Source organism: Ambystoma mexicanum, chromosome 7q (genome assembly GCF_040938575.1).
Source record: "Ambystoma mexicanum isolate Mex_15411 chromosome 7q, UKY_AmexF1_1, whole genome shotgun sequence".
Lineage (NCBI taxonomy): Eukaryota > Metazoa > Chordata > Amphibia > Caudata > Ambystomatidae > Ambystoma > Ambystoma mexicanum.
The window spans coordinates 157,432,915-157,457,727 of record NC_090941.1 but is presented as its reverse complement, the minus strand read 5'-3'; the positions used below and the strand labels follow the sequence as shown (position 1 = coordinate 157,457,727).

Here is a 24,813-nt window from a genome sequence, read left to right as displayed (position 1 = left end):
CCCCCTCCTGAAAGAGCCCTCTGCTGATCCTTCCTGACCAGCCAACTAGCGTCTGATCTCCATCACTCATTTCCTGGGCAAACTCCTTGAGAAACTGCCCATCTTTCAACTGAACCTCCACACTGAATCTGTTGCTTACCTCCATGACCATCAGTCTGGCTTCAGATTGGCCAGAGGCATGGAAACTGCTCTTCTGAACTCCGGTGAAGATCTGCTCTCCAACCTTCACTCCAGCTCTCACTCTGTCCCCATCCTCCTTGACCTCTCCTCTGCTTAAACACGGTCAATCATGCCACCCTGATCAACCGTCTAAGTGTGAACCTTGGCATCACTGGTCGGGCTCTGTCGTGGCTGACCTCCTTCCTCTTGGACTGAACCTTTCAGGTCCAGCTTGGGTCCTTTATCTCCACCACCTCTCTTTTCACATGTGGTGTTCCCCAGGAATCCTATCACCCTGGCTCTTTAATGCCTATCTGGCCCTCCTGTCCGACCTGATCTCTACTTTCTCCTCTAATCTTCAGTGTTATGTGGATGAAACACAGCTCTCTTTCAGGCTACCCTCAGCCTCCTCCCCCTCCTTGCTCATTCCTGACTGTCTATCTGCTGTTCAGGGATGGTGTGCCTCTAACGACCTCTGCCTTAATGCCAGTAAGACGGATACTTCTCATTGGGACCCCTGCACCCGCTTTCATTCTCTCCCTCTGGCCATCCTCCTTGGGCCCCCTCCCCTCACCTTCCTGTGAGGCATAAAACTTTGGCGTCATCTTCGACTCCACTCTCTCCTTCTCTCCACACATCACAGACCTTGTCAAGAAGGCCCACTTCCGGCTTCACCTCCTCAGAGGTACCCTACCTTTTCTCAGCTTCCCCCAGAAGCTCACTGTTTGCAGGGCTATGGTTCTCTCCAGGCTGGACTACTGCAACAGCCTCTTTCTCAATTGTCCTAACTCTACACTTCACCCTCTTCAACTAATCCAGAACAGGACTGCAAGACCCATACTTGGCCTCAAGCCCAGGGACCACATCTCTCCAGCTCTGAAATCAATCCACTGGTTCCCTGTGGCTGCAAGAATCACGTTCAAGACCCTCTGCATCATCCACAAGGCTTTCTGGGGCTGTGGTCCTCTCTATATTCAACACTCTCTTGCTAAATAGCTTCCATCTAGAGCCTTCCACACAGCTACCTCAAACTCTGAGGATCAGACGCTTTTCCAAACAGAGTGGGTGGTAGATCTCTCCTCTGCAGGTGCCTCCCTCTGGAATGGCCTCCCTGCCTCTCTCAGACTTGAGCCGGACCACATCAAGTTTTGGAAGCAGCTCAAGATCTTCCTCTTCTTTTCCTCCTTCTCTCTCCCTCTCCCATGCTAATCTACCGGTCTGCTCATTCTGACTGGTGGCGTGGTTGCACTCAGAGTCACACAGGGTACCATCCCCCCCCCCCCCCCCCAAGAACCCTTCACCGACCAGTCGCCCTGCACTGCCTTGTGGCCCATCGACCACTCTGGTAGGCACTGCACCTGTGTAGTCCTCTGCTGTCCTCCCATTTATTCAGAGCCATGCTGCCCTGACTGCACTTCCCCTTGTACCCCTTCCCTGCACTTCTCATTGCACTTGTACGATCTGACTGTCACAAGGCCTAGTAAGATCATTTGTCTTGTCATCCCTCTTTCTCCCATCCTTGTGGCTCCTAGAAACACTTGTATAAAGGCATGTTATGAATACCAAATCATATACCTTCTACAACAGATACCACCACAGGTGTAACAAAAGAGGAGGAAGGACAACTATCAGAATTATTCATACCTGTGATAGTGTAGATATTAGATGCCCATTTGAGGCTGACAGGGCAGTATTTGAGGAGCTAAGCAGGGAGCTACAAAGTGTAAGCAATGCCTCATTAAACCACCTGTAACAATATTGTTACTTATGGCAACACTATCCCCCTGTTGAACTGAGGTTTCTTTAATCACCTCACCCGCAGGTTCAATTACCTGCCCATCGTTAGATCAAAATTATTTTGCTGAAGTATGCAATTTAATATTTTCAAATTTAAACAAAAGCGATTCTAACAATACTGCATGTGACTTGGTTTCAGGTTTTTTTCCCTTCAAATAGGGAAACCACATAAAACGTGGTTGATCCAGGTCAAGGCTTTCGAGATTGATAAGTCATTTCCTCTATTTAGAGGTTTAAAAAACGCTGATAATCGCCTGGGCGGTGCAAACGCAGGAGAGGAGTTAAATGAGGAAAATGAAGAATCCCAGTCTTGCTTTGCGCCCGGATAAATGTCTGGAGGAGTATTCATCATATTAATTGAACCATCAACCCAGCAGGCTGCAATAGGCACACTTACTCTGCCGGAATTATCATCAAGTGATCGTGCAGGGTCCACAGGTTGTAGGCAAGATTTGTTAATAAAAGAGAAAAGGTTAGTAATTTTCCCATCATAAGCTTGAGACAAGGCTTGACGCGGGAGCAGTCCTTCAGATACAATCTCTATTGTGCCCAATGATGACACCGGCATAACAACATCTTCACTTAAAATGTCAACCGACATGTCTTCCATGGGCAAAGAGGGTAATGGAAGAGATATTGCAAGTAACATCTCTTGGTCCAAAATTGGGGGCAAAAGAGTCGAGTCAAACAAGCCCCACTCCGTAAATCGTACATAGTAAAAAATGCTTATAAAGGTTTAAACTGAGCAAAGCAGTCACAAAATAGCGCTTTGGCTTAAGCTACAGTAATGGCCTGAAAAGGAATGAATATACACTTACACGCAGCTACAGCAGTTGTACCGAGCAAGAGAACAGGAAGAAAGGTCTATGAGTCAGCCGAGTGACGCACACTACCACACTCCCTCGGAGCAAGCTATCCCGCTGGACGGAAAGTTGCAAGCTTACAGGCAGCAAGAAACTCTCAACATAGGAGCTAAGTCAGCAGCGAAATGACGCCGAATCTTCTCACCAAATACAAAATACACTGAGCCACACGCTGCGCCGGTGTGGTGTGTTTGTAGTACTGCTGCTGATGAAAGGCGTAGAAAGACTCCAATCGACATAGTCACTGCGAGAAAACAAAAGGCTGCTGACAGTACTGCCTGCCAAAACGTATCGAGCCACACACCACCAAAATATTAAAAGAAGAACTTTGGGGCACATTGATTTTAGCTGGCAAAGATGATGGTTTTCTCTGCTCTTGAAAATTGGAGTGGAAAAAGATGTTGTTAGGTGAATAAATGAGCTGAAGGGACATGTTCAGGGTCAATAGTGGATAGAATTATTTACAAAGCATTACTCTACCCCAAGAAATGAGAAAGAAGTAAATACACCTGCGTCTAAGTCTAGAGTTCGCAGACTGTAAGAAAGGGTTCATTTAACACCTACTTGGTCGCAAGGAGGTGGAGGATGCACGCAAGGCACGACCATGATTAAAAGCAGCCGAGTTGGATGGTATTTCAGAGGAGGTTTATAAATCAAGAAAGCTGTGGGTTCCCTTCGCCGACTTTAGTTTGGAATGCATATCCTTCACTGGGTTAATTGCCGAAAGTATAGAAGAAGGGGTTCATTATTACTGTTTTCAAGACGGGAAACAGAGCACCCACAAAATGTTGTAGACCTATATCATTGCTTTCTGGACCATATAAGCTGTTTCGGAGGTTAATCCATGCTAGGTTTATGGACTGGATCAGAGAAAAGGCTACATCAGATGCCAGTAAAGTGGGACTCAGGTCTGGTGCAGGAACAGTTCATCAGAGCTTAAATGTACACTTAATTTGTGTAAAAGTTTTTTGGTTTAAACTCTACTGTGTATGTGGCATTCATGGACTTGACTGACTTGTTTGATCATGTGGGCAGAAGGCAACTATGAATTACTATAAGAACAAGGTATTGTAAGGAAGGCATGGTCTCAACAGTAAGACAGACACAAGTGACCACAGTTCAAGGGTGTTTAGTGAACTTCAAGAAGGGTTTGAAAAACGCCTGTCTAATCCTAAATCTACAGATGGGACCAACCTACGACCATCGAATAATAATAACGCAGTCCTAGTTGTGCCTTGTCAAAATAAAAGGGCCTATAGTAATAAACTTGTTGCCAATCCTTACCTCTAAATACAAATAGTGTGGGAAATAGCGTTACGGCAAAGAAAGAAGTGTTAACAACATGATATGGCAGGATGTTTAGGCCATTGGCCTCCCTTACCCACGTTTGCAGCACGGGACAAGGCAGTACACTCGAGCATAGCAGTCTCTGGCTTCTTTAGCCCAAGGATACAGTTCAATCATTAGCATCAGGACCTTCTGTGCTCAAGTCTCTACTTCTCAAAGTCCCTTCATTCAGACATCTGATGCAACCAAGTAAACAACAAGTTCTTTTTCCTCCTTAGATTAAAAAAAAGTATTCATTTTAGGTGATTCACTATTCACCCCAGATCCCCTTCAGCCGGGCTCAGATCCCTTTAGCACAATGTTCGTCACTTTGGATCCCCATCATCCAGGCTCAGATCCCTTTAACACAATGTTCGTATGATATTCCTATACAGGTGACTCACAGTTCATCCCGGATCCTCCTCAGCTAGGCTCAGATCCCTTTAACACAATTTGGGCCTCATTACGAGGTGGGCGGTAAGAGATTACCGGTACCGTTAAGGGCACTGGTACCGGTAATCCCTTACCGCCCTATTACGAGTTCCCTTTGCGGGTCCTCCCTTAACACCTGGTTTAACCAGGCGTTAAGGACGGGACCCGCAAAGGGACTTTGGTGCTAATAATGGTACCGCAATTTGCGGTACCGTTATTAGCGCCTTCCCCATTCCCATTGAGCCCTATCGGGGCTCAAATGGGGAAGGGCCCTGGTGAATGGGGAATTACCGCCCCGCCAACCTTGGAATGGGGCGGTGATAGCTCCATTCACTAGGGCGGAGTCGGTAAGGATTTGGAGGCAGCCATGGCACTAATAGCACCATGGTTACCTCCAAACTCCTAATGAGGCCCTTAGTCTCCCTCAGCCGGGTTCGGACTAATATCAATTTTACTTCAAGTATCGGAGACTTTCAAATGTGCACAGGGTTTGGCTTGACTCGTTGCAGGACCACTTAGATGTCACAACTCCTCTGCTTTTAACATTCATCACCTTTTAGTTGGACACCTACCAGAGTCCGTTAAATGAGCACTCACGTGGTGCTGGAGCACTCGGTCTACAGTATCTTATCTTAGCTTAAAAATTAATTCACTCATCTGCTTTTTAACTATATTCGCATCACTTGCCACATACACTTCATACACTGTTCTCTTCAATCTCCTTTATACAATGTTGCTGCTTGCAACCTTGGTTTCCACACAGACCGGTCTGGTATCAGTCTCCCCAACTCACCGGCTGTGCTGACTTCACTGGTGCTGCTTTATTGTAAGAGCCAAGGACAGTACCAAAGCAGCAAACAATTCTGCCCGCCTTGACTATCAACGCGGGAGAGCCCCAGGTACCTCCGACACACAATGTAGGATTCTTCAGCTTTGATTCCAGTTGTTAAGTTTCCATATCTCGAGGGCTCATTAAAGTTACGGTCTTTAGGTGAAAAGGTCAAGGGCACTTCCCTCCTTGCAATTCTCTTGAGGCTTGCCGTCTTTCGCCTTGCATTAAACTGCCATCTTGGAACTGCTGCTTTGTCTTGCTCTGAGTGTGCTTTCATGCTCTGCATTTTATCCATGTGGGGAAGTGTGATGGAAGTGTGATGGAAGTCAGGTGTGTGTAATGGTCCGTAATTGCCTGATCTTGCCTGACTGTGGTGTTGGGACATGTCAGGTATATGGCTCTGGTGTTAGTGCGCTGTCGCTCATGGTGAACTCTCTGTGAGAAAGTGTTTGTGTAGGGAAAGGGGGGGGGGTTGAGTTCCTAGGTATGCTACTGGGTAGGATGGGTAAAATGTGTTACAGGGAAGGGGATACTGAGTCTCGCCATCCGGTGTTCCACTTCCACTCCCCAAAGACCCCTCATCCAAGGGATCCACCGGCACTGGCCCACCCCCAGGAACTGGATCCAAAAGCGATAGCTCTGTACTGGTCACCTAGATGACAGATCCTTGGGGACTAATAGGTGAGACACCTTCAAGTTTCTCGCAGTAGGCACACGGTGTCGCGAAATAGGTGTGTTGCAATGCAGAACATATATTCGAATATATGACAAAGCATTAGATCTTGCAAGAAACCTAGGATAGGGTGTCACAATCACCCCCCCCCCCACCCCGTGATGCTCTTTAAAATCTCTACAAAGACAATAATCGTGCTACATTGCACAGGAAAATGCCCAGATATTTAGACAAGATTCTATAGCTCCTGAAATGATGTACAATGACATCCATTGGCCGAAATTAGGTTACATCAATTTCCCACCAAAATGCATGTTGTACTTCACAGATACATCTGTATGACTTTACGTAGGGATATCAATCCAATAAAACAGTAAAAAGGTCTAACTGTAACATGATTCTTTCTGCTGGGATCAGGTGTATGGGCCATACTGAAGAAGACCTCGACATGTGAGGGATTAGGCTTGCTGTATTTGACAAGGCCAGTACCCTTGCCCTGTCACAATGGGAAGAGATGACGTGTCGCAAACTCACAGCCAAGACTGGCCATAGTGCCACCCCAAGAACCAGAATGTATGTTTGTAATATCTTGCCTCCAGCCATGTCTCTTGCTTTCCGAGGCTGGCCAATATCTTTCTTTTCCAGGACCACACAGACAGAAGCTGACAGATGCTTCAGATGGTCCAGAACGAAGTGAAAGCCTTGTGGATCACTTCCCAAACAAGAAGATACTAAAGGTAAAAAACTCCACCTGGTAGATATTATATCTTCACAAAACGTACATCTGAGACCTAACCACAACAGTGCAGAGTCATCACTGAACACCAGCCTAAATTCTCCTCCCATGTGGCCTTGGGAAGGCAGCCACTACCTGATCCTAAACCTGGGGGGTGGCATCATGAGGGAGGATTAAATGGGAGGAGATGGCGGTCAGGGGAAAGTGGTGACTCCTTTTGGAGGGACGGGGTCTTCGTCTTCTTATGAGCATGAGGATCTTATCATTCCCAAATATCTAAAGACCTAGTGTCACTGTACAAGTACTCCCCATGAGACAACCCAAAGAACATTTTATGAAAAGTCACCTAGACAGAATACGTTTTATACTTCGGGAATTTATTAATCAAATGTGACATCCTCTAATCATCATAATTATGTCCTAAAAGGGAGTTTTCACCCTAATATTAAATCACATGTCAATCATATAGCATCTCCTAACTCTGATAATGCTCAGTTCACAAATCAATCAGAACTAAATAGACATGAAAGAACAAAAACCACTATGGACTTCAAGATCCATAAGCCTGTGGTACTGGGTTGAGGAAGAGGGATAAAGAATTAGTGAGAATCAAAGGTGCCGCTAAAGGGACTGTGACGTCTAGTTGTTTCATGTCAAGGCCCTTCGCAGGACGTTTAAATGTAGGAATGAGCCACAGCTGAAGGAAGGAGTAGCAGAGGTAGAAGCAGTCAGGAGAAAGACTGAAGTGGTTGAAGCAGAGGTGCTGGAGGACGCTGAGACCCGGCAGAGCTGATGGTGCACCAGAAAAGGGCCGGGCAGGCGATGGCAGGTACAGGAGAGCTGTCAATGGGATTGCTGGATCACTGAGGGTCTGCCACAGCAGCAAGGAGTGACACAGACACTGAAATAAGCTGCTCAGTAGGCCCAATATAAAAGGTAACCGGAGTGGTCCGAGTTGAACATTTAATGATACCAAACAATTTTGAATACTGAACAAGTAGATTAAAACGGCAACAAGGGTGCAATTCTCCTTTTTTGAGATGTCATCTTGGGGAAATCTGTAACCCACTTTGTTAAAAGCCAAGAGGTCATAAAGAAGAAGTAAAACTGCAAACATGGCACAAGTCTCCTTTAATCAAATATAAACTTGTGGAAATGTGTAACCCATATTGCCAACAACCAAGAGACTATCACAAGAAGATAAAAGGGCAACACAGGCGCAATTCTCCATTCATGAGATACCAGTTTGGGGAAACCTGTAACCCGTAATCCCAACAATCAAGAGACTATAAAGTTAAGCAACCATTATTTAACCCTCCTAAATCCAATCGTCTGGAGTTCATTTCTCCATTGTTTAACCCTCCTCACATGAGATACTGGTGTGGAGGACCCCGGAACAAACCTTGCCGCTAACATAAGAGACCAATTATAGTTGTAGGAGTTTTTCTTCCTGGTAGGCAAGTAAACCAGGAATGGGACCAGTTATAGTTAGTCCTGACAGGCGCCAATACCAAGAAAGAAATAGTTGCTTTGAAGAAATGTGGTTGTGGTAAAAAAAAGTGTTGTGAAAAGAAACTGTAACTTAATCATTCTGACAAACTTACATTATTAAAAAAAGACATGTCTGTGCTGTCCTGACAAAAAGTATTCCAGTGGAAGAATAATTGTGATATTCTTATATCTGCTTTACATCGTGAGAAGGATACTTTGTGGAGGAAACAATTGCTTTGATTTTTGAACAAGTGTTTTGCGAAAGAGACATTTACTTTAGCAAGTGGAAAGACGTATTGGATCGAAAAGACATTTTGAGTTGAACTGAATGGAACTTTGTTGAATCAGAACTGATCCAAGAGAAGGGAACCAAACCCTGGTCACAAGGACTACTTCATAAAAACTATAATTTCTGACTTTTGTACTGTTTTATTGAACTGAAGTCAAACACATTTACCTTGCACACTATGGTTATATGCGTTAATGTGAGGATTAGATACATTTGGACACAAAGTCATCTTTTCTTTAACTTTAATTTGCTAGGTAGAAACATTCTCGTTAGGATAGGAACAGATAAGTGTTAATCTCAACGCTCTTTACTTTTGATAAAAATGGCAAAAAGTGAGAAAACTGCAACTTTGTGTCCATCTCACATTTCTGACCCCTCACACTATACCTAAAATAGACACACAGTGGTGCAAATGTGATTCCATGTACCAGATGAAATTACACAATATTCAAGGCTACTTGTGAATTGGGATATTGTTTTAGGCACTTGTCCAAAGGGAACTAAATGAGTCCATGAACTGGGGCTTTTTCATATAAACTACAGAATAAGGACTATGATGAATAATCGCAGCCCACACTACCTAAATGGAAAAAAAGGATGTGATGCTCCTTTAACTTAAAAGTATTAGGGAAGTTTTACGATTGCAAGATGGTTTTCTGTCCTGGGATAAAGGAACAGTCGGAAGGTAAGAAAGAAAGTTGCGTGTAAGAAGAGGTAAACCGTGTTTTGCATCGAGAATGTCTCACTCTGTAAATCAAATGCAGATTGCTGTGATCCAGTAGGCCTTGTGTACATATAGCTGATATTGTATTAGTACATATGTTCTACTAAGCTTTACACCTGACAAAGGGATATCCATGAATCGTCTCAGCAATGTTCTTTCTGATGGATGTTCCTCCCATGGATTGCTCATCTATGGTAGCTATCTCCCCAGTGCAGCTGTTCTTCAGAAACTCTTGCCACCACGGGGCACGGCATGGCTCTGCATCAGCGCCACTCAACACCTCTACATGCCCCACACAGGACCTGACATCTTGGCCAGTATATATTGAGGTGCTGTGCCCCTGACCTTAGTCTACTGCTGCACTTTACAGGTGAGGGACCACAGAGCATAAGAATGTATACTTGCAATACACCAAGGGGTAGGTTGTGAGGGCGATGAAGAATCCCAGCCCTGCCAGCATCGACACCAGCATAACATACAAAGAGCTGGTTATCTTTCTTGACGCCCCTTGTTCCAGTAGTGTAGTCGCTAACAGCCTGTAACCGGTCCAGACGATGGAATCACTCTGCCTTGGTAGGATGAGGCAGAGGAAAGGAGATGGCCTTCTGGGAGAGATGGAAGTCTGAGACCTTAGGCCGAAAGGAGGGTCTCACTCTCAGCGTAACCTTCTTTTCGGAGAAAACCAAATAACAGACAAAGCTGGGAGCTCTCTCACCAGTCTAGCAGAAGCGATGGCAACCAGGAAAACACCTTAAGAGTTAGTAACTAGAATGCATGACTTCAAACTGAGTTCCCACAAGAAAATTAAAAACCAAATTCAAATCCCATGTCAGAACAACAAACTGATGAGGATCATGAAGAAAGAGCCTTGATCAAGAGTCCTTTTAAAAAAAACGCGATAGCAGCCTTGTCTCCTTTTACAGTGCCAATCTGAAGGTCCTTCTGGTCCAAGGAAACTAGAAAATCCAGAACAGATGATGTGGCACAAGCGAAAGGGTCAGATCCCTCTCACGGCACCAAGCTGAAAATGTACACCATCTGTAGGTATAAAATGACTTTGCAACGGGTCTCTGTGCTGAAAGAAGCACATCCAGGATATCATCCAACAAGCCCCACTCCTTATATCTCAGCCTCTCAGCAGTCAAGCAGGAAGGCTCAGTCTGCTGAGGTTCGGGTGAAGGACCTGCCTCTCCGACTAATCGCAGAAAAGCTGAGGCTGGAACTTGTCCCTGAGATTGGAGGATGTTAAACATCTGAAAGATGTTCGCCACTCAATCCTCGAATGGGAAAGCCCTGCCCAGTTTAGTGTCCAAAACTACGCTGATGAACCAGAGGGATTAGGGTGGCAACAGCTGAGACTTCCTGACGTTCGGGGAGAAGCCCAAGCCGAACAATAGGCTCCAATTGCAGTACAGATGTGGCAATGCCTGGCCTCAGGAGTGGGTTTGGACAAGCCAGTCGTCCAGGAATGGAGCTCATGAATGCTTACCCTCAAGCCACAACCGCTGCCAGCAGCTTGGTGAAGACCCTGGGTGCCAAAAAAAAAAAAAAAGACTGAACAGCAGAACCTTCAATTGGTAGTCCTATTATGAATCCTCTGCCTTTTCAATGCCTCAGAAGGATCGTCGCATGGAAAGAAGCATCCTGAAGATCCAGAAAGACTAACCATTCATGCAGATCAAGGGCTTGGAGGATCTGGGCTAGCATTACCATCTCAGTCCTTGTGAAGGAACACATTCACAAGCTTTAGATCCAAAATGGGACACAAGTCCCTGTCCTACTTTGAAACCAGAAAATAGACTGAATGCCAGCCTCTGCCCAGTCCAGGGCACAGAACATTGTCTATTGTGCTCTTTTCAAGAAGCAGACTTACCTCCTGCACAAGGTATGGGTGGGGGTGCGGATGTAAGGGTGGGTCTGGTGAGAGGGTGATGAATGAATGAGAGGCAGAATACCTTTTGGATGACCTGTAAGGTTCAAACGTCGATGTAGTGAGAAACCAATCCGTACCGAACAGGGAGCTACTCCCACCCAAAGGAGATTGATGGAGAAAATGGCTCTCTGTTCACCCTTGGGGTTTCTCTGTCCAAACCTCTACAGAATGAGTAACTGCTGCCCGCCCGTGGTTGCTTGACCTCCGCCACGGCAGGCATAGGGATGAAACCCCCTTTCTCTAGCTACTGGTGCCGGAGATTGCTGTACTGCCAGGCCCAGAGACATGGCAGTAGCTTTAGAGGATCGGAACCTCTGAAGGGAGTCGTTGGCTTTCGCTCGAAAGAGGTTACACCCCTCGAAGGGCATATTCAGGAGATTGGACTGTATGTCCTGGGCAAACCTCAAGTTGCTTGTCTAGGAGTGCCTTCGATCAGGATGCCTCCTTGCCATTCCGAATCAGAGTCAACACCTTCTCTCAATTCCCCCTCCAGTAGGTATGCTGCCAATCTGGCAACCGCAGAAAAGAGTCCAAAAGTTTACTGGGTCATGGCACAGGGGGCACTCAGCGCCCTTAAAGAGAGACTGCCTGAGGCAAATATTTTACTTCCCCAAGCATCCATCTCTTATTATCCCTGTCCGGGGGCTGAGAGAGGAAGGTGGACGTTTTCAGTTTGGCCATTGCCATCTGCACTACCCAGCTCTCTGAAGGGGCATGGGTGGACAAGTAAGCAGGGTCAGATGGCACAGGCAGTGCCTTACCAGGACCAGGCCAACAGCAGGGGCTCAAGCTGGCTTTTCCCAGTTTTCCAACAGCCGGGCTTTGATGAAAGTGTAGAAGGGAAAGAGTGTTTCCTTTTTCAAACCCTCGCCCAGAATGTCAGTCAGCTTAAACTGTACCGTAGACCAGGATAAGGGTGCAAAGTTCAAGGTGTCAACCACCTTCACAAATGGAAAGTCGCCTGTGGCTTACCTAGACTTCGAGCAGGTAGGGGCTACAACTCCGGAGAGGTGACCAAACCACTGGCCTTTTGTAAATCAGTTGCCAGATCCAACAGTCCTCCTCCTTTCTTGTACAACCCTTCAGGTTAGCCTCTGACCTTCCTAGGGCCAAGAGATTCCATCCCATCTTTGACATAAAGCCTCCCCACAGGAGGCAGGGCATACTCCTTGGGAGTATCAGCGCCATTGGCTGGAGGGTGGTGCCTGTCGTACAATGCCTACATGTGGACCCCTCCTGGGTACATGGGTGAGCCATTGCAAGACCCTGCAGGTTCCCTGCCAGCTGGTTCAAATACGGTTGGACCCATCAGCGATATCAGTGCTGATGCCGAAGCCATCTGCACTGAATCGAAATCATCATTCCCAGGGCTTTGGTGAAGATGTCCAGTATCTTCAGGTGAAACACCTCCCATTGCTCCGGGTTGGAGGATTAGGATGGAAACAGGGATGCATGTGATTTCTTCGGATATATTTCTCCTAATGGTTATTTCACCAAATCCATTTCACTAAAAAAAAACAAATATTCTTACTTTTTAAAAAACATCTTTTTTTAATGCAGGGGCGACCCCCTGCAATCCCTCTCACCCTCTTTACCATTACCTCACACCCCACCTATGCATTATATTCAGTGAAATCTCATTAGGGGAAATAGTATTCGAAGAAATCTACGGTAACGGGAAACGGACCTGCAGAATCGTCTATTGGCCGTCTTTTGAATGATGACTCCTTTTCGTCAAGGAAGATGAAGAAGGATGTTGAGAGGAAGTGCTGGACGAGCGGGGCCTCCTGTGGTGGTGCTTCTCTCCTTTGCGTGCAGGTCTGTCCTCACATTTCCTCTCTGTGCCCTGAGATCACGAATAAAACCTCTTGTGACCTTTTTCTTTGTGGAAATAGGTTAAGAGTTTTGCCTCCATTTCCGTTGGAGCGATAGGGTTCAGAAATTGGGATGAAGCGCACTCTTGGGCTTTGTGGTCCTCTCGAAGCAGTACAGGCAGATCCTGTGGGGGCCGGACACCGACATTTATTTTATTGTTCATTTATAACGCGCTTAATACCAGCAAGTGGTTTTTAAGCGTGGGATCGCGATTCAAACCTATGTTGCGCAACGTTGTCTTGCTTACAAGACAAGCCCGTTTACCCCGAGCTATCCTTCCTCCCCCCTATCAGACAATCGGACTCTGCCCAGGGCTTGAAACCTGAAGCCTTCGCGGCATTGGGCAAGGTTCTGCTAAGCGCTCTTCCAGAAGAAGACAGAGTGTGCAGAAAAAAGGAACCAAAGTCACAGGTGTGTGGTTCCTCAATATATACTTGCCCATGGCCCTGTCCAGTGCAGGGTGCGTAGAGGCGTTGAGCTGTGCTGAACCCCATGGTGGCGGAAATGTTTCAGAAGAACAGCTGCGCTGGGAGATGCAAATCATAGATGAGGAGTCCGTGATGGAAAGAATCCATTAGAAATATGTTGTGCTCATCTCATATGAAATATTAATGGCGGCATATCTCAACTAAGATGAAAATGATAGAACGATAACAAAAAAACTGATATGAGATGCAGGTGTACAATCTTTCTGAAGCGTTGAAAAAACAGAATGTAATTTCCACCCATTTAATTAGGAGAGAGGTGTACTTGAAAGAGGATCCTGAATCAAAGTGGGTTGAACTTCTAAGAGCACCCGCCAAGTGTCTCTTTCATCTGGGCCTGGGATCTCTTGCCAGACCACAGGCAATGGGGCAATCACAATGCAGTGGGAGGTCTGTAGTGGCCCGTGACTGATTTCCGCTTCTCTGAATAGAAATGCTCATGCTCGTCGTTGAGGTTTCTATTCGTTTTTACATTCTGCCCACTGAAGAGCTCGAAATGTAAAACAAATAAATGATTTAGGGTGGCAAGCCCTTTATGGATCTGCAAATGCAGATACGGTTGTGGATGGGTGCAGGGCTGATGCCAACCCTCCCCTTATGTGGGTGAACAAAGCTTTACTCATACTATATAAATTCAGGAGGGGACTGGCTGTGCACTCGCAATACCACGCATTCACTCGCCCAGCCCTTTGGGAACCAGGTTCTTCCAAATGGCAATATGCACGCACAAAATGCGAGGTAAAAATGCACCCCGCATTGTGAGTGATTTCAAACAAGGTACACCATCGATTTGAACATCCGAGCCTGCTCTGATTGCAGAGTCTACATTAAGAACTCTTGAGAGACACTGTGATTCATGGAATTATTTGCGTGTAAAATGGGGATTTGAGTGCTATACTGCCCGCAAATCCCCATTCGTCAAACATGGATTTGCGGGCAGAATGGCACGCAAATCCCCGTTTTACACGCAAATACTTCCATGATTCTCTCGTCAAGAGTTCTTAATGTAGAGTTTGCAATTAGAGCATTCTAGGATGTACAAATCGATGTTTTTTCTGTAGTTGTAATCAGGTTATTATTGTACGATATTGGCTGTAGAATAGATTTTTTTTTACCATCGGTCTTTTGGGAAATGTGCCTAAAATAAACTGCACAGGCCGATGACATTTAAGGCGCGTTGAACCCGAGATCGCTTTCAACAAACTCATTACTCAAATGTTATTAGGGGTCATTTTGGAGGTTTTCTGAATAAACTTGTAATAAAGCGATTAATTCTCCAGTCCGCGTATAAAAACCGTATTAATCATTCCGCAGTCCCACTGGAACAACGTGTCACAGATTGAAAAGAAAAACGTTAAAAAAAAAATACTTCAGCATCATGGATCATGCCAAGGCAGGAAGCGCAATTCCCGGTTTAAAATGTTAAATAAAGAGCAACATAATAACTGCGCTGTGAGCTGTCCGCCATTTTCCCAACAAAGAAGCTTATGCGCCGGTCTTCCCTTCTACAGGATTTAGAGCCCCTGCGCATCCAACAAGGTTTTCTTTCCTCCATAATGGTTTGCACGGGATTAAAAATGGATTAGCAGCATGCAATTAATGTCCTGCAACTTTAATTATAGCTTCCAGATCCGCCGAGCGAGACAGCAATTCATAGACCCAGCCTTTTGCCCTCTGAATGAAAACTCCAAGAAGCAGCAAAACGAAAGCTCAAAGCACTGATGCTGGCCACCGCAGTGGACAGTGGGGCGTCACACTGACGATTGCGGCATCTCTCATTGGAGCAGGACCGGTAGGGTGACCAGACGTCACGGGTTTTGTCGGGACTGTCAGGGTATTTGCTCCTCCGTCCTGGGGTCCTGAGACTTTTCTAAGTTTAAAAACCCTGCCCTGGGTTCTGGGGATCGGGTGGATACCATCCCGGTTTTTGGCGTTACGTCATGATTTTTCCATAGGTTTGGGCAAAAAACGGGATGGTATCCACCCAATCCGCAAATCCCAGACGGGTTTTTAAAATTTAAAATAGTATCGGGACCCGGGCGCACTCATCGCTCGATAAACATGACACGGGACAGGCCACCCACGTAGAAGTAGGACGAGTTTCACAGCTGAAGCTGTAGCCCTACTTCTGTCAGTACGTGGCCTGTCCCGGTTTTTTTATTATCAAAAGCTGGTCACCCCAAGGACCTGGGCTTAGTGGGCTGCTGTCAAGTGTAGATTTAGGGTAAACAAATAACTTGACTGCCAAAGGACACGTGGGACGCCAATGCGGCATTAAGTCTTTCAGTAAAACAGAGACTTTGACCATTTGATTCCATATCAAAATTGATACAGGAACAGTTTATTCTACCTAATCATACCTTAGTTGGGGAATTCCCCAATAGAAATCCTTTGTTTCGGAGAGAAGTCCAGCCTTTAGAAGGGTCTACACCAGGTTGAAATACTGTTGGGAAATTCTAATTTGACACTTAGGGAAAAAAACGATGGGCCTCATTACAAGTTTGCCGGTCTGGAAACAAGGGTGCCGCTAAGCTCACTGGCACCCTTGTTTCTGGACTGGCAAACTACGTGTCTGCCTGCCTTGGCCGCTGCGCCCGACAGGTCTGACCCTGCCGGGTGCAGCGGGCACGGTAGGCAGAGCGTTCACGGAAGCGCTAGCTCCGTTAACAGCGGTTCCGGCTCTTCAGAGACCCCACTTGCATAGAGTTTTACGGGGACTTACATTCTACCGGGGCCTGACTTCCATGGCCGCTGAAATTGTAATCTCCTAGTGGCACCAGGAAGTCAGGTGCTGGTAAAATGAAAGTCCCCATTTACAGCAACCAGCCGGAAGCACCGGCAGGGTTACCACCGGATTCGTAATGAGGCCCAATATCCTGGAATCGATATAATGACTGATGTGTATTAATATGAGGAAATGTAGAACTATAAACTGCAAGTTCTCATCACCAATTGAATTAAATAATTAAAAAACCTCATGGTTTTAACAGTTCTAAATAGGGATCTATACAGCTTTATGCCAATAGCTCTACACTCAATACATTCCAAACAAATGTGTTCCTACAATTTTATGTTAGGGATTTTTGGGTGAAAAGATAGGAAATGACCTCAAAAGTATTAATCACCTGCCATCAAAGACCTCTTTATGTTCTTGGTGTCTCAGTCAAAGAAAGCCACAATTCATAGTCGGACCAGTGTCTGCACAAAAGTATGAGACCAGGTGTGATAGGACACGAAGAACACTCAATGATTAGGCCAATCTCATTACCTGATTCCATCGCAGGTCGACCCTCTTTTGTGTCTTGGTTAGAGCCGATTCTGCCCCCTGCTGATACTGGCATGCTGAGTTGCTTTGGTACCTCAAAGTGCTGGGGCATACTCACTTCCACACTGTAATCAATAGACTGTAAGGTTTTGCAGAGCGTAGAGGTCCCTGGAGTCTAGAGAAAAAGCAGGTTGTGCGTGAATGCCTAGCAAAAGTTTTAGCATTACAAAAATCTATACGTTGACAACCAACCTACATACCCCTGGCCCCAACCAATGCATCCTATCAACACGGGCACACGAGGCTCCCTTTAGGACACTGCAGAGTAGGCCGGAGTGGAGGGTAGGGGAGACGAGAGGCGTCTGACTGGGAAGGGTGGTTGGAGACCTGAAGTGCATCTCATCCAGATAGTCGGCCAACGGTGGAAACAGAGGAGGGCAATGTTTCTGCACAGACAACTGAGCGCAAGAAACTCGCCATACATAAAGGAATGTGGCTGGATGCAGAATCCACGCAACCCATGGACGGACCGCATGGCATAGGGAACACATCACTCCTGGAGGAACCCGTGGGGGTCGGAACTGCTACACACCAGAATGAATCACAGGAGAAGGGATATGGGCCACATTTAGTCAGAACAGCGGGGGTAGGTAATGAACTGCCACTAAATAACCTTACTAAAAACGCCCCCTTCTGCACACACCTTCTCAAACTTTGAACTAAACACAACCATAACTCTACAGCACCACAAACTGCACGCACTTTACAACACCACAACCACAGCAAAGAAACAAACCACACAGTCTTGCCCAGCACCACATGACTACCAACCGAAAAACACAACTATGCTCAGTGACCAATTTCTCCAAACTAAGCTGCTAACATCACAGCTCTCTTGTTCTTTTTCCCGCTCAATCCTACGAACATACCCGCCGCCCTCCTTGCATTACAGATCCTCCAGATCGCCAAGATACCACGTAGGTGGCAACTGTGCGCAGTATAAGAACCTTTAAAATAACATAACACACATGCCTTTATGTCTGCAACACAAATTTCCTAGAAACAGAGATGCACGCAGTATAGGGTACTTCCGAACTGCATGCATGAACACAAAAGCAATGTTATCTTGATTTCCCTGCTCTCCTCCCCCCCCCCGCCCATCCCACTCTCTTTCAGATATGCCAGAGCGCCTGGAGACCACAGAAATGGGAGTAGTGGGGAACACATAAACCCAGTAACAACAACACCTGGCCGGTGGGAAAAAGTGAAGACCGGCATCGTGTCCCCACAGTCGCACCTCCTGAGGTGGGACTCCTTGCAAAAGACAAATAACCTATTTGTTTGTGGCCGTTCCTTTGTAGCGTGCAAACCATCACCTGCAGTACGACACCTCACAGTTCTCCCTCCTCATCTGCTAGCTCATTCCAAGAAAAAAAAACAGCTCTTGCCTTACATATTTTACTTGACAGTCGTATTAAGCAATCACAAAAAAACGACATCATACCTATTTACTTTGATTTATTTGTATTTATCAGAAAAGCGAGGCAAGCGCCAACAAAATCCCTGACACGTGAGGACGCATGGCAGACCGGGTAATCTCGAGGATGGGCTCCGTACATTGGTAGATGGGATGTTGGGCAGGTACCGTCACCGTCACCACCAGGTGTAGTGGGGAAGCACAGACACAAGAGGATGAGCAAGCAATGCAACATTGCGCATAAAACAGTAGCACTACCCGCAACTGTTGGACAGTAATCCCTGAGATTTCGGGGTCCTTGCTATGGTCCATCTTCATATCAAAAGGCATGGTGTCTTTTGAATTCAAAATACGTATTGAAAATGAATGCAGATAGGAACACATTGTTAACTGAGTTATCCCCCAAACGAATTTATTGAGGTTAATAAGCATGCTATGCATGTCAAAAACCATTTCTCTTACATTTTGCTGCACCATGCTATTCAAAACTCAAACAGTAGTACGTAGTGATAAAGATAAGAGGGTCTGCAATGAAATATGTTACGGCTTTGTCGACTTTGTGTGGGTGCATTTGTAAGCATAGTTTTAGGCGTTAGGTGTGTGTCTTTAGGGTGAGTGAGTGTGGCTGTCAATTAAGTATCTAGCCCATGACTCCAATACCTGGCATACTGCAGGAGTCCCATGTCATACTGTGGTACTACCTGATCTACAATGGGAATACATGTTGATAGGCAGCCATTACCTGCTACAGTGTGTGTGGAATTGGATATATTTCATTTACTTTATTCAATTTACATAGCGCGGGCCATGGACCCTGAGGCTTAAGGGCGCTTGACAAAACAAAAGACACATGTAACATAAATTCAGGGGGGGGGGGGGTGTATCAGCTAGTCGGGAGTAACTGCAGTCCTCCATAACAGGCATTAGGCGAACAGAAATGTCTTCAGTTTCTTTTTGAAGACCTCTATAGCTTCTTTGCTTCTTAGCTCCAAAGGTAGGCCATTCCATGCCCTCAGCGCACAGGCATGGAAGGTTCCATTAATATACCTGTGGTACCTGGCATCCTGTGGAAGTACTTGAGCATTTGGTTGCCATACATCCGCAACGCCCTGGCCACACCATGGTGACCGCCAGCCTGCCAGCTGGTAAGCCGACACCTAGGTCCATGATGGGAATGGATGGGCACAAGGACGCATGGATACATATGAAGCCTGTGGAGAGGTCTTCAGCCCCATCTATAATGCAATAAGTGGCCATATAAAGTCCCCCCGTGGGGGAGCCCGAGAGCCCCAAATGGGAAATCAGCTGTAGGCAGAAACACCGCGGCATGTAAACACAACCGTGTTGTGTTTCTGCCTGCCTTGGCTTTCACTTTGGGTCTCCGGTGCTCCCCTGGGGGAGCACCGGAGACCCAAAGTGATAGCCACAGCAGGCAGAAACACAACACGGTTGTGTTTGAAAAAGCTGCGGTTTTTCTTTCTGAGTTTCTCAGGCTCCTCCGAGCCAGAGGAGCCTGAGAAACTTGGAAAGAAAAACCGCAGCGTTTTCAAACACAACATTGTATTTATGTTTGCGGTCACTTCAAAAGCGACCGCAAACATAAATACGTTTTTAAAGCTGCGGTCTAGTGCTTATTTAAAAAAAAAAATAAATAGCACTTACCGAGATTCAGCTGCAGCTTTCCTGCTCTGGTCTCCGGTCCCCGTCCTCCGCGTACAGCACCAATGAAGGAAAAGCCACCCAGCGGCAGCTTTTGTTTACTACAGCTGGCTGGCTTTTCTTTCATTAGTGCCGCAAAAGCCAGCACAGGCGGGCATCCATTTCACAAAATGGATGCGCCCATGTGCTTGCTTTTGCGAATTTTGAGCTTGAATAGCTCAAAATTTTACATAGGAAGTTTAAAAAAAAAAAGTGCTAGTATTTTTTTAATGTTGCCTATCTTTTTTAAAATAAAAATGTTTACTGGACTATCCCTTTAATTGTAAATAGCCTGTCTTCAGTTTTGAGTTTTGCTGTCTGTGTTCCTCTGCTCGAAGCCCACAATAGAGCTACCAAAACGGGGTGTTCTAATTCAGTATTCTGCTCAAGGGAAGTTCGACCACAGTATCAGTTTAGAGCATACAGTTTAGAGCATACATGGCATTCAAATTTGTACTTAAAAAAAATGTTTACGTTATTTGTAAACTTATTTATAAAACATGAATTTTAGGCTGTCGTAAAATATCCATAACCCTGAGCACAGCCCTCATTGCCAGAAGCTGCATGGGGATCCTAATGACAGAAAATGCTGTTCTAACATTCTTCGAAAACACTATTCCATCTTCAAGTGCAATTTAAGAGGAGTAGTCGCCATCTGTAGATCATACATCCTGCCTCGTGATCCAATCACGCAGCTTCTGCGCTGCTACTTAATTCAGTTTCAACCCAAAAGCAATCACACATGACAAAGCGAGATACTGTGGTAGAACTTCCCTTGAGCAGAATACTAAATTAGAAAACCCCATTATGGCAGCTCTAAAGTGGGCTTCGAGCAGGGGAGCACAGAGAGCAAAATAAAGACGGACTATTTCCACTTAACATTAGCTCAGTGTCACATCTTCGAAGTACTGACACACGAGCAAAAGCCTGACCTCTACAGGTACCTTCCAAGCAAAATACATTGCAAGTGACATTGTATCATGTGTACATATCGGACTGGAAGGGACAGGAAAAGGGCACATCACTGCTATAAACAGTTCCACTGGCTCTTCCAAAATGGCCACTGCTTTAACAGCTTTTTCCAGGATGCACTTGCTATGTGTGATAAAGAAGCCAACTGGCTTGAGGGTTCTTTTCTAAAAATGTATTTTCATGAGCTGTGTCAGCAAGCTAAGATCACTCTAATCAGACCGAAAAATAGTACAGTTGCTATGTGAGCCCCTACTATAGATATCATCCATTGCCATCCTCCAAATAAATAACATAATTGTTCAAACATAAATCAAGCAGATTTATTGATTAGATTAAACCATTCCTAGTAACGTTTGACCTTTTTACAAGAAAAAGGGGGCTAATTCATAATGATCAACCAGTTCTCCAGAGAACCGATCAATCAAGATTTAAAATATGCCCAAGCAAGGAGAAACCTACTCTCCAGCTGGTTGATGTCACTCTCGAAATTACGGATAATGGGGCACTTGCTTGCGGACGTTCCCTAATCTCTTAACTGCTCTTGGTAGAGATGTCCCCTGGGCACTTCCCTTCAACCTTTTCTGCACAGATGTACTTTGGAGGCATTGTCCTGAAATTAGTTGGATCTTTCATCTCTGACCAGACAGAGTTGGTTCAAAATTCATTGAGCCCCGGGACTATCTGGCCGTGGTGCCCGAGTCCACCAGGACAAAGCCAACCAATTACATCTAAAGGTTTCAGAGGAGGAAGAGAAACAAGATGCCTGCTGCCTGGGAAGCTGCCTAGAAAAGCCTGAATGGCCCAAGCAATTCCCGAATTAAGCCCAATAAAAGTGTTTCTTCTGTTTGGGATGCCTGACAATGCTGCTTGTTTGCGGTTATCAATCCTGTCCCGAGACATTATCATTCCAACCCTTACTGACTGTGCTCTTTCACTTGGGTGTCTTCCTGGTAATACTGAATTTAAGAGACATTTGTTCATGTTACTATGTTACTCTTTTTTTTTATTGGCCAGTCATCTCACCCCCACATCCTTCACCGCTTGTATGGCCCAGTTTATCTCTGATACACTTCTGACACAACTTTCTGAGATGCTGTTTATCCTTTTGTCACTAAGTGGTTCCTTTATCATTCAACTTGAGGGGCATTGAAGCACCTGTGCCTGCAGGTCCTGGCCACAAATGCACATGAACGAAATTTGTGGAGGAGGGGCGTGTGATGTAGCTGTCCTTTTAGACACCCATCACTCTCTGCAACATTGATGGACCCAAAGTTAATAAATGAGGAACCAGAGTCTGATTGGGCTGAATCACTCAAAGAACTGCAAAAACCCCTTAATAAACTAGATGAACAGTTCAATCAACTGAGTACCAGGTTTCAATTCGCTCCACCAGTGTTCCTCTGTAACTGTGGTACAGTAAGCACAACATGGTGTCTTACGTTTTGTTTTTATTTATTGTTCATATTTTTATGAGATACAGAATAGGGTAAAGACATGCTGAGTACAGAATTATATTTCCAGTGTCACTGTAACACTGATTTTTGGGCACAGCTCCTGAACATCTCACGGTGTCTTTCAAAACAATGTACTCCTGGATTGGCCTGAAGCACAGACAAGACTGTAAAGGGGCCTTGTGCAAGAGACGCCATCATGGATTTGGTTATTCTGCTGGATGAAGAAGGAGCCCCACACAATGAATGTGTGTTGTAGCAAGCTGCTATTCATAAACAATAATTATCTGAGTGTTGTAAACTAAGAATCAAGCTACAACTCGCCAGGCATATGTGGTTGTCAGAAATTGACAATTCAAATGGTGAAAATCCACACTTTTGCAAAAGTTCAGGATGTGTTACAGAAGGGTAACATTACTCCGTATCAGCCAGGTTCTATGCTGTACCAACAACACATTTTCCATATAATTAAAAGATCTGGAGATCTTTTTTGGTTTAATTTTTTCATTTGGTGCTCCCCCAAGTACCTCTTTGGCCATCCACCACTCTCCCTTTATCCTTGCCTCCAACCCCCATACACGATTTGTGCTGATTCGATTTGCATCAGCTCTTCTCTCTCCCCAGGTAAGGGTGTGATTCCTTATATCCGGTATCTTAAAGTCAGAGACATAATCCAATGTCAGCTTAAAGGAGGGTTCAGCATCCACACCAGCCAATGGTTAAAGGCCCCATTAAGTCCGCATTTCCCTCTATTCCCATATATGCTGAGAACACTTGGGTGATCGGGTTTAAGGGAGATTAAACAATCCTAAGTGAAGTAGAGTCTTTCTCACCTAAAAGGGAGTTAATCGCAGTGAGATGCTGCTTGCCCAAACCCATAGCGAAGGTTTTGACCTGCAGGCTCACCTGCCTAGTCTCACATGGGGAGGATCCCTGTTGGGAAAAAGGTACACATTTGCTCGATTCCTCATCCTGTTCACATTCTTACTAAGGGGAATCCAGTACACCTGAACCAGGCTGCCCAAGTGATTACCCTACTCCATTCTCTCAAGAGCTCAAGAAAGTCTTAGTCCCCGGGCAGTAACCATTAATCCAGTAAGTGGATGATTTGCCGATAGTCTCTCCCTCTTATGAAGCGTGTAAACGTGACAACCAAGAACTATTAGCAGCATTATCAGAGAAAGGTCATAAGGCATTAGAACAGAAGTTACAATTATGTAGACAGGAGGTACATTATTTGGGACATAACATTACAACAGTGCACAGAGTCATAGCCTCCTCCTGGAAAGAGGCAGTGCACAAAATCCCTAAGCCCCAAACGGTTACCCAGATGAGAGCATTTTTGTGCATGGTGGAGTTTTGCTGACAAGGGATCTTAGGTTATGCAAACACTACACCAAAGTCGGTACTGTATAGTGTGATGAATTAGTAGTGATTCCCCCCATAAACCTGGCATGGGAGCCTTCACATGTGACATGGGAAGGGCAGAAGGCTTCCTGACCCCAACCCTGGGGTTGGTGTTCTGTGGGAAGATCACATGGGGGGGACAGGTCTGGAGGAATGGGAAACCCCCCTGTTTAAGTTTCCTCACAACCTCATACTTTTAATGACTTTTTGCCAAACTGCAGAACTAATAAAGCCTAATTTTGTTGTTGGGGTCTACAAGTTCCATAATCCTATAAGTACTGGGACAAGGAAGAGGGCTGAAGACTCATGTTGGAGCAGTAGTCAAGCAATTAAGCCTGATAGCCAATGCCTGAGGGAAGCAAGGAGGTGTAAAAGGCCCTCCTCAGCTACAGGCCTTTAAAAGGAGCTGGAACTGTGGCTGGAGTGCATGCAGAATAAGGAAGAAAAAAGTACAGTGTTGGCAATCCAGGCAGAAGTGGGAGAACCAAAGGGACGCTGGGACTCTGATCTATCAGATTTTAACTACTTGTCCTGTGAGGGTCATGTTCCTCCAAATACTGATGTGCAGAGGTTGTGCAGCGGAAGGCGTGAAGGAAGACTGAACCATGTGAACCCAATTGCAGAGATTGCGCAGCAGAAAGCATGCCGGATACCATGGCCAGAGGTTACTGTGAAGCTGTGTGTGTCAGGAGCGACAGGGGCTCCTGAATTGCATAACCGGAGTGGAGACGCCTTCAGAGAGGAAGGGTGTGGGTCCAATTTGAAGCCAGAAGTCGTAGACGTCCTGCAACCCACGAAGGAAGGAATAAAGAAGTCAGCGAGGCTAACCGAGCATTCGGATTCCTTGCGCGAGCATTGCCGGCAACAGTATCCAGAAATACGATCACTCGCATATGAGCAAAAGTGATGCTAAACCGACATTGATTGT

General features: G+C 45.7%; 1 protein-coding gene across 1 annotated transcript in view; it reads right to left on the bottom strand.

Annotated features, from left to right (window-relative positions):
* The window catches only part of CFAP47 (cilia and flagella associated protein 47), a 3,369,192-nt gene that overhangs the window by 1,489,969 nt on the left and 1,854,410 nt on the right, over positions 1-24,813 (bottom strand). Inside the window, exon 45 of the mRNA XM_069639370.1 lies at positions 16,884-17,055. Coding sequence (XP_069495471.1) covers positions 16,884-17,055 — 172 coding nt within the window. The remainder of the gene's footprint in view (positions 1-16,883; positions 17,056-24,813) is intronic.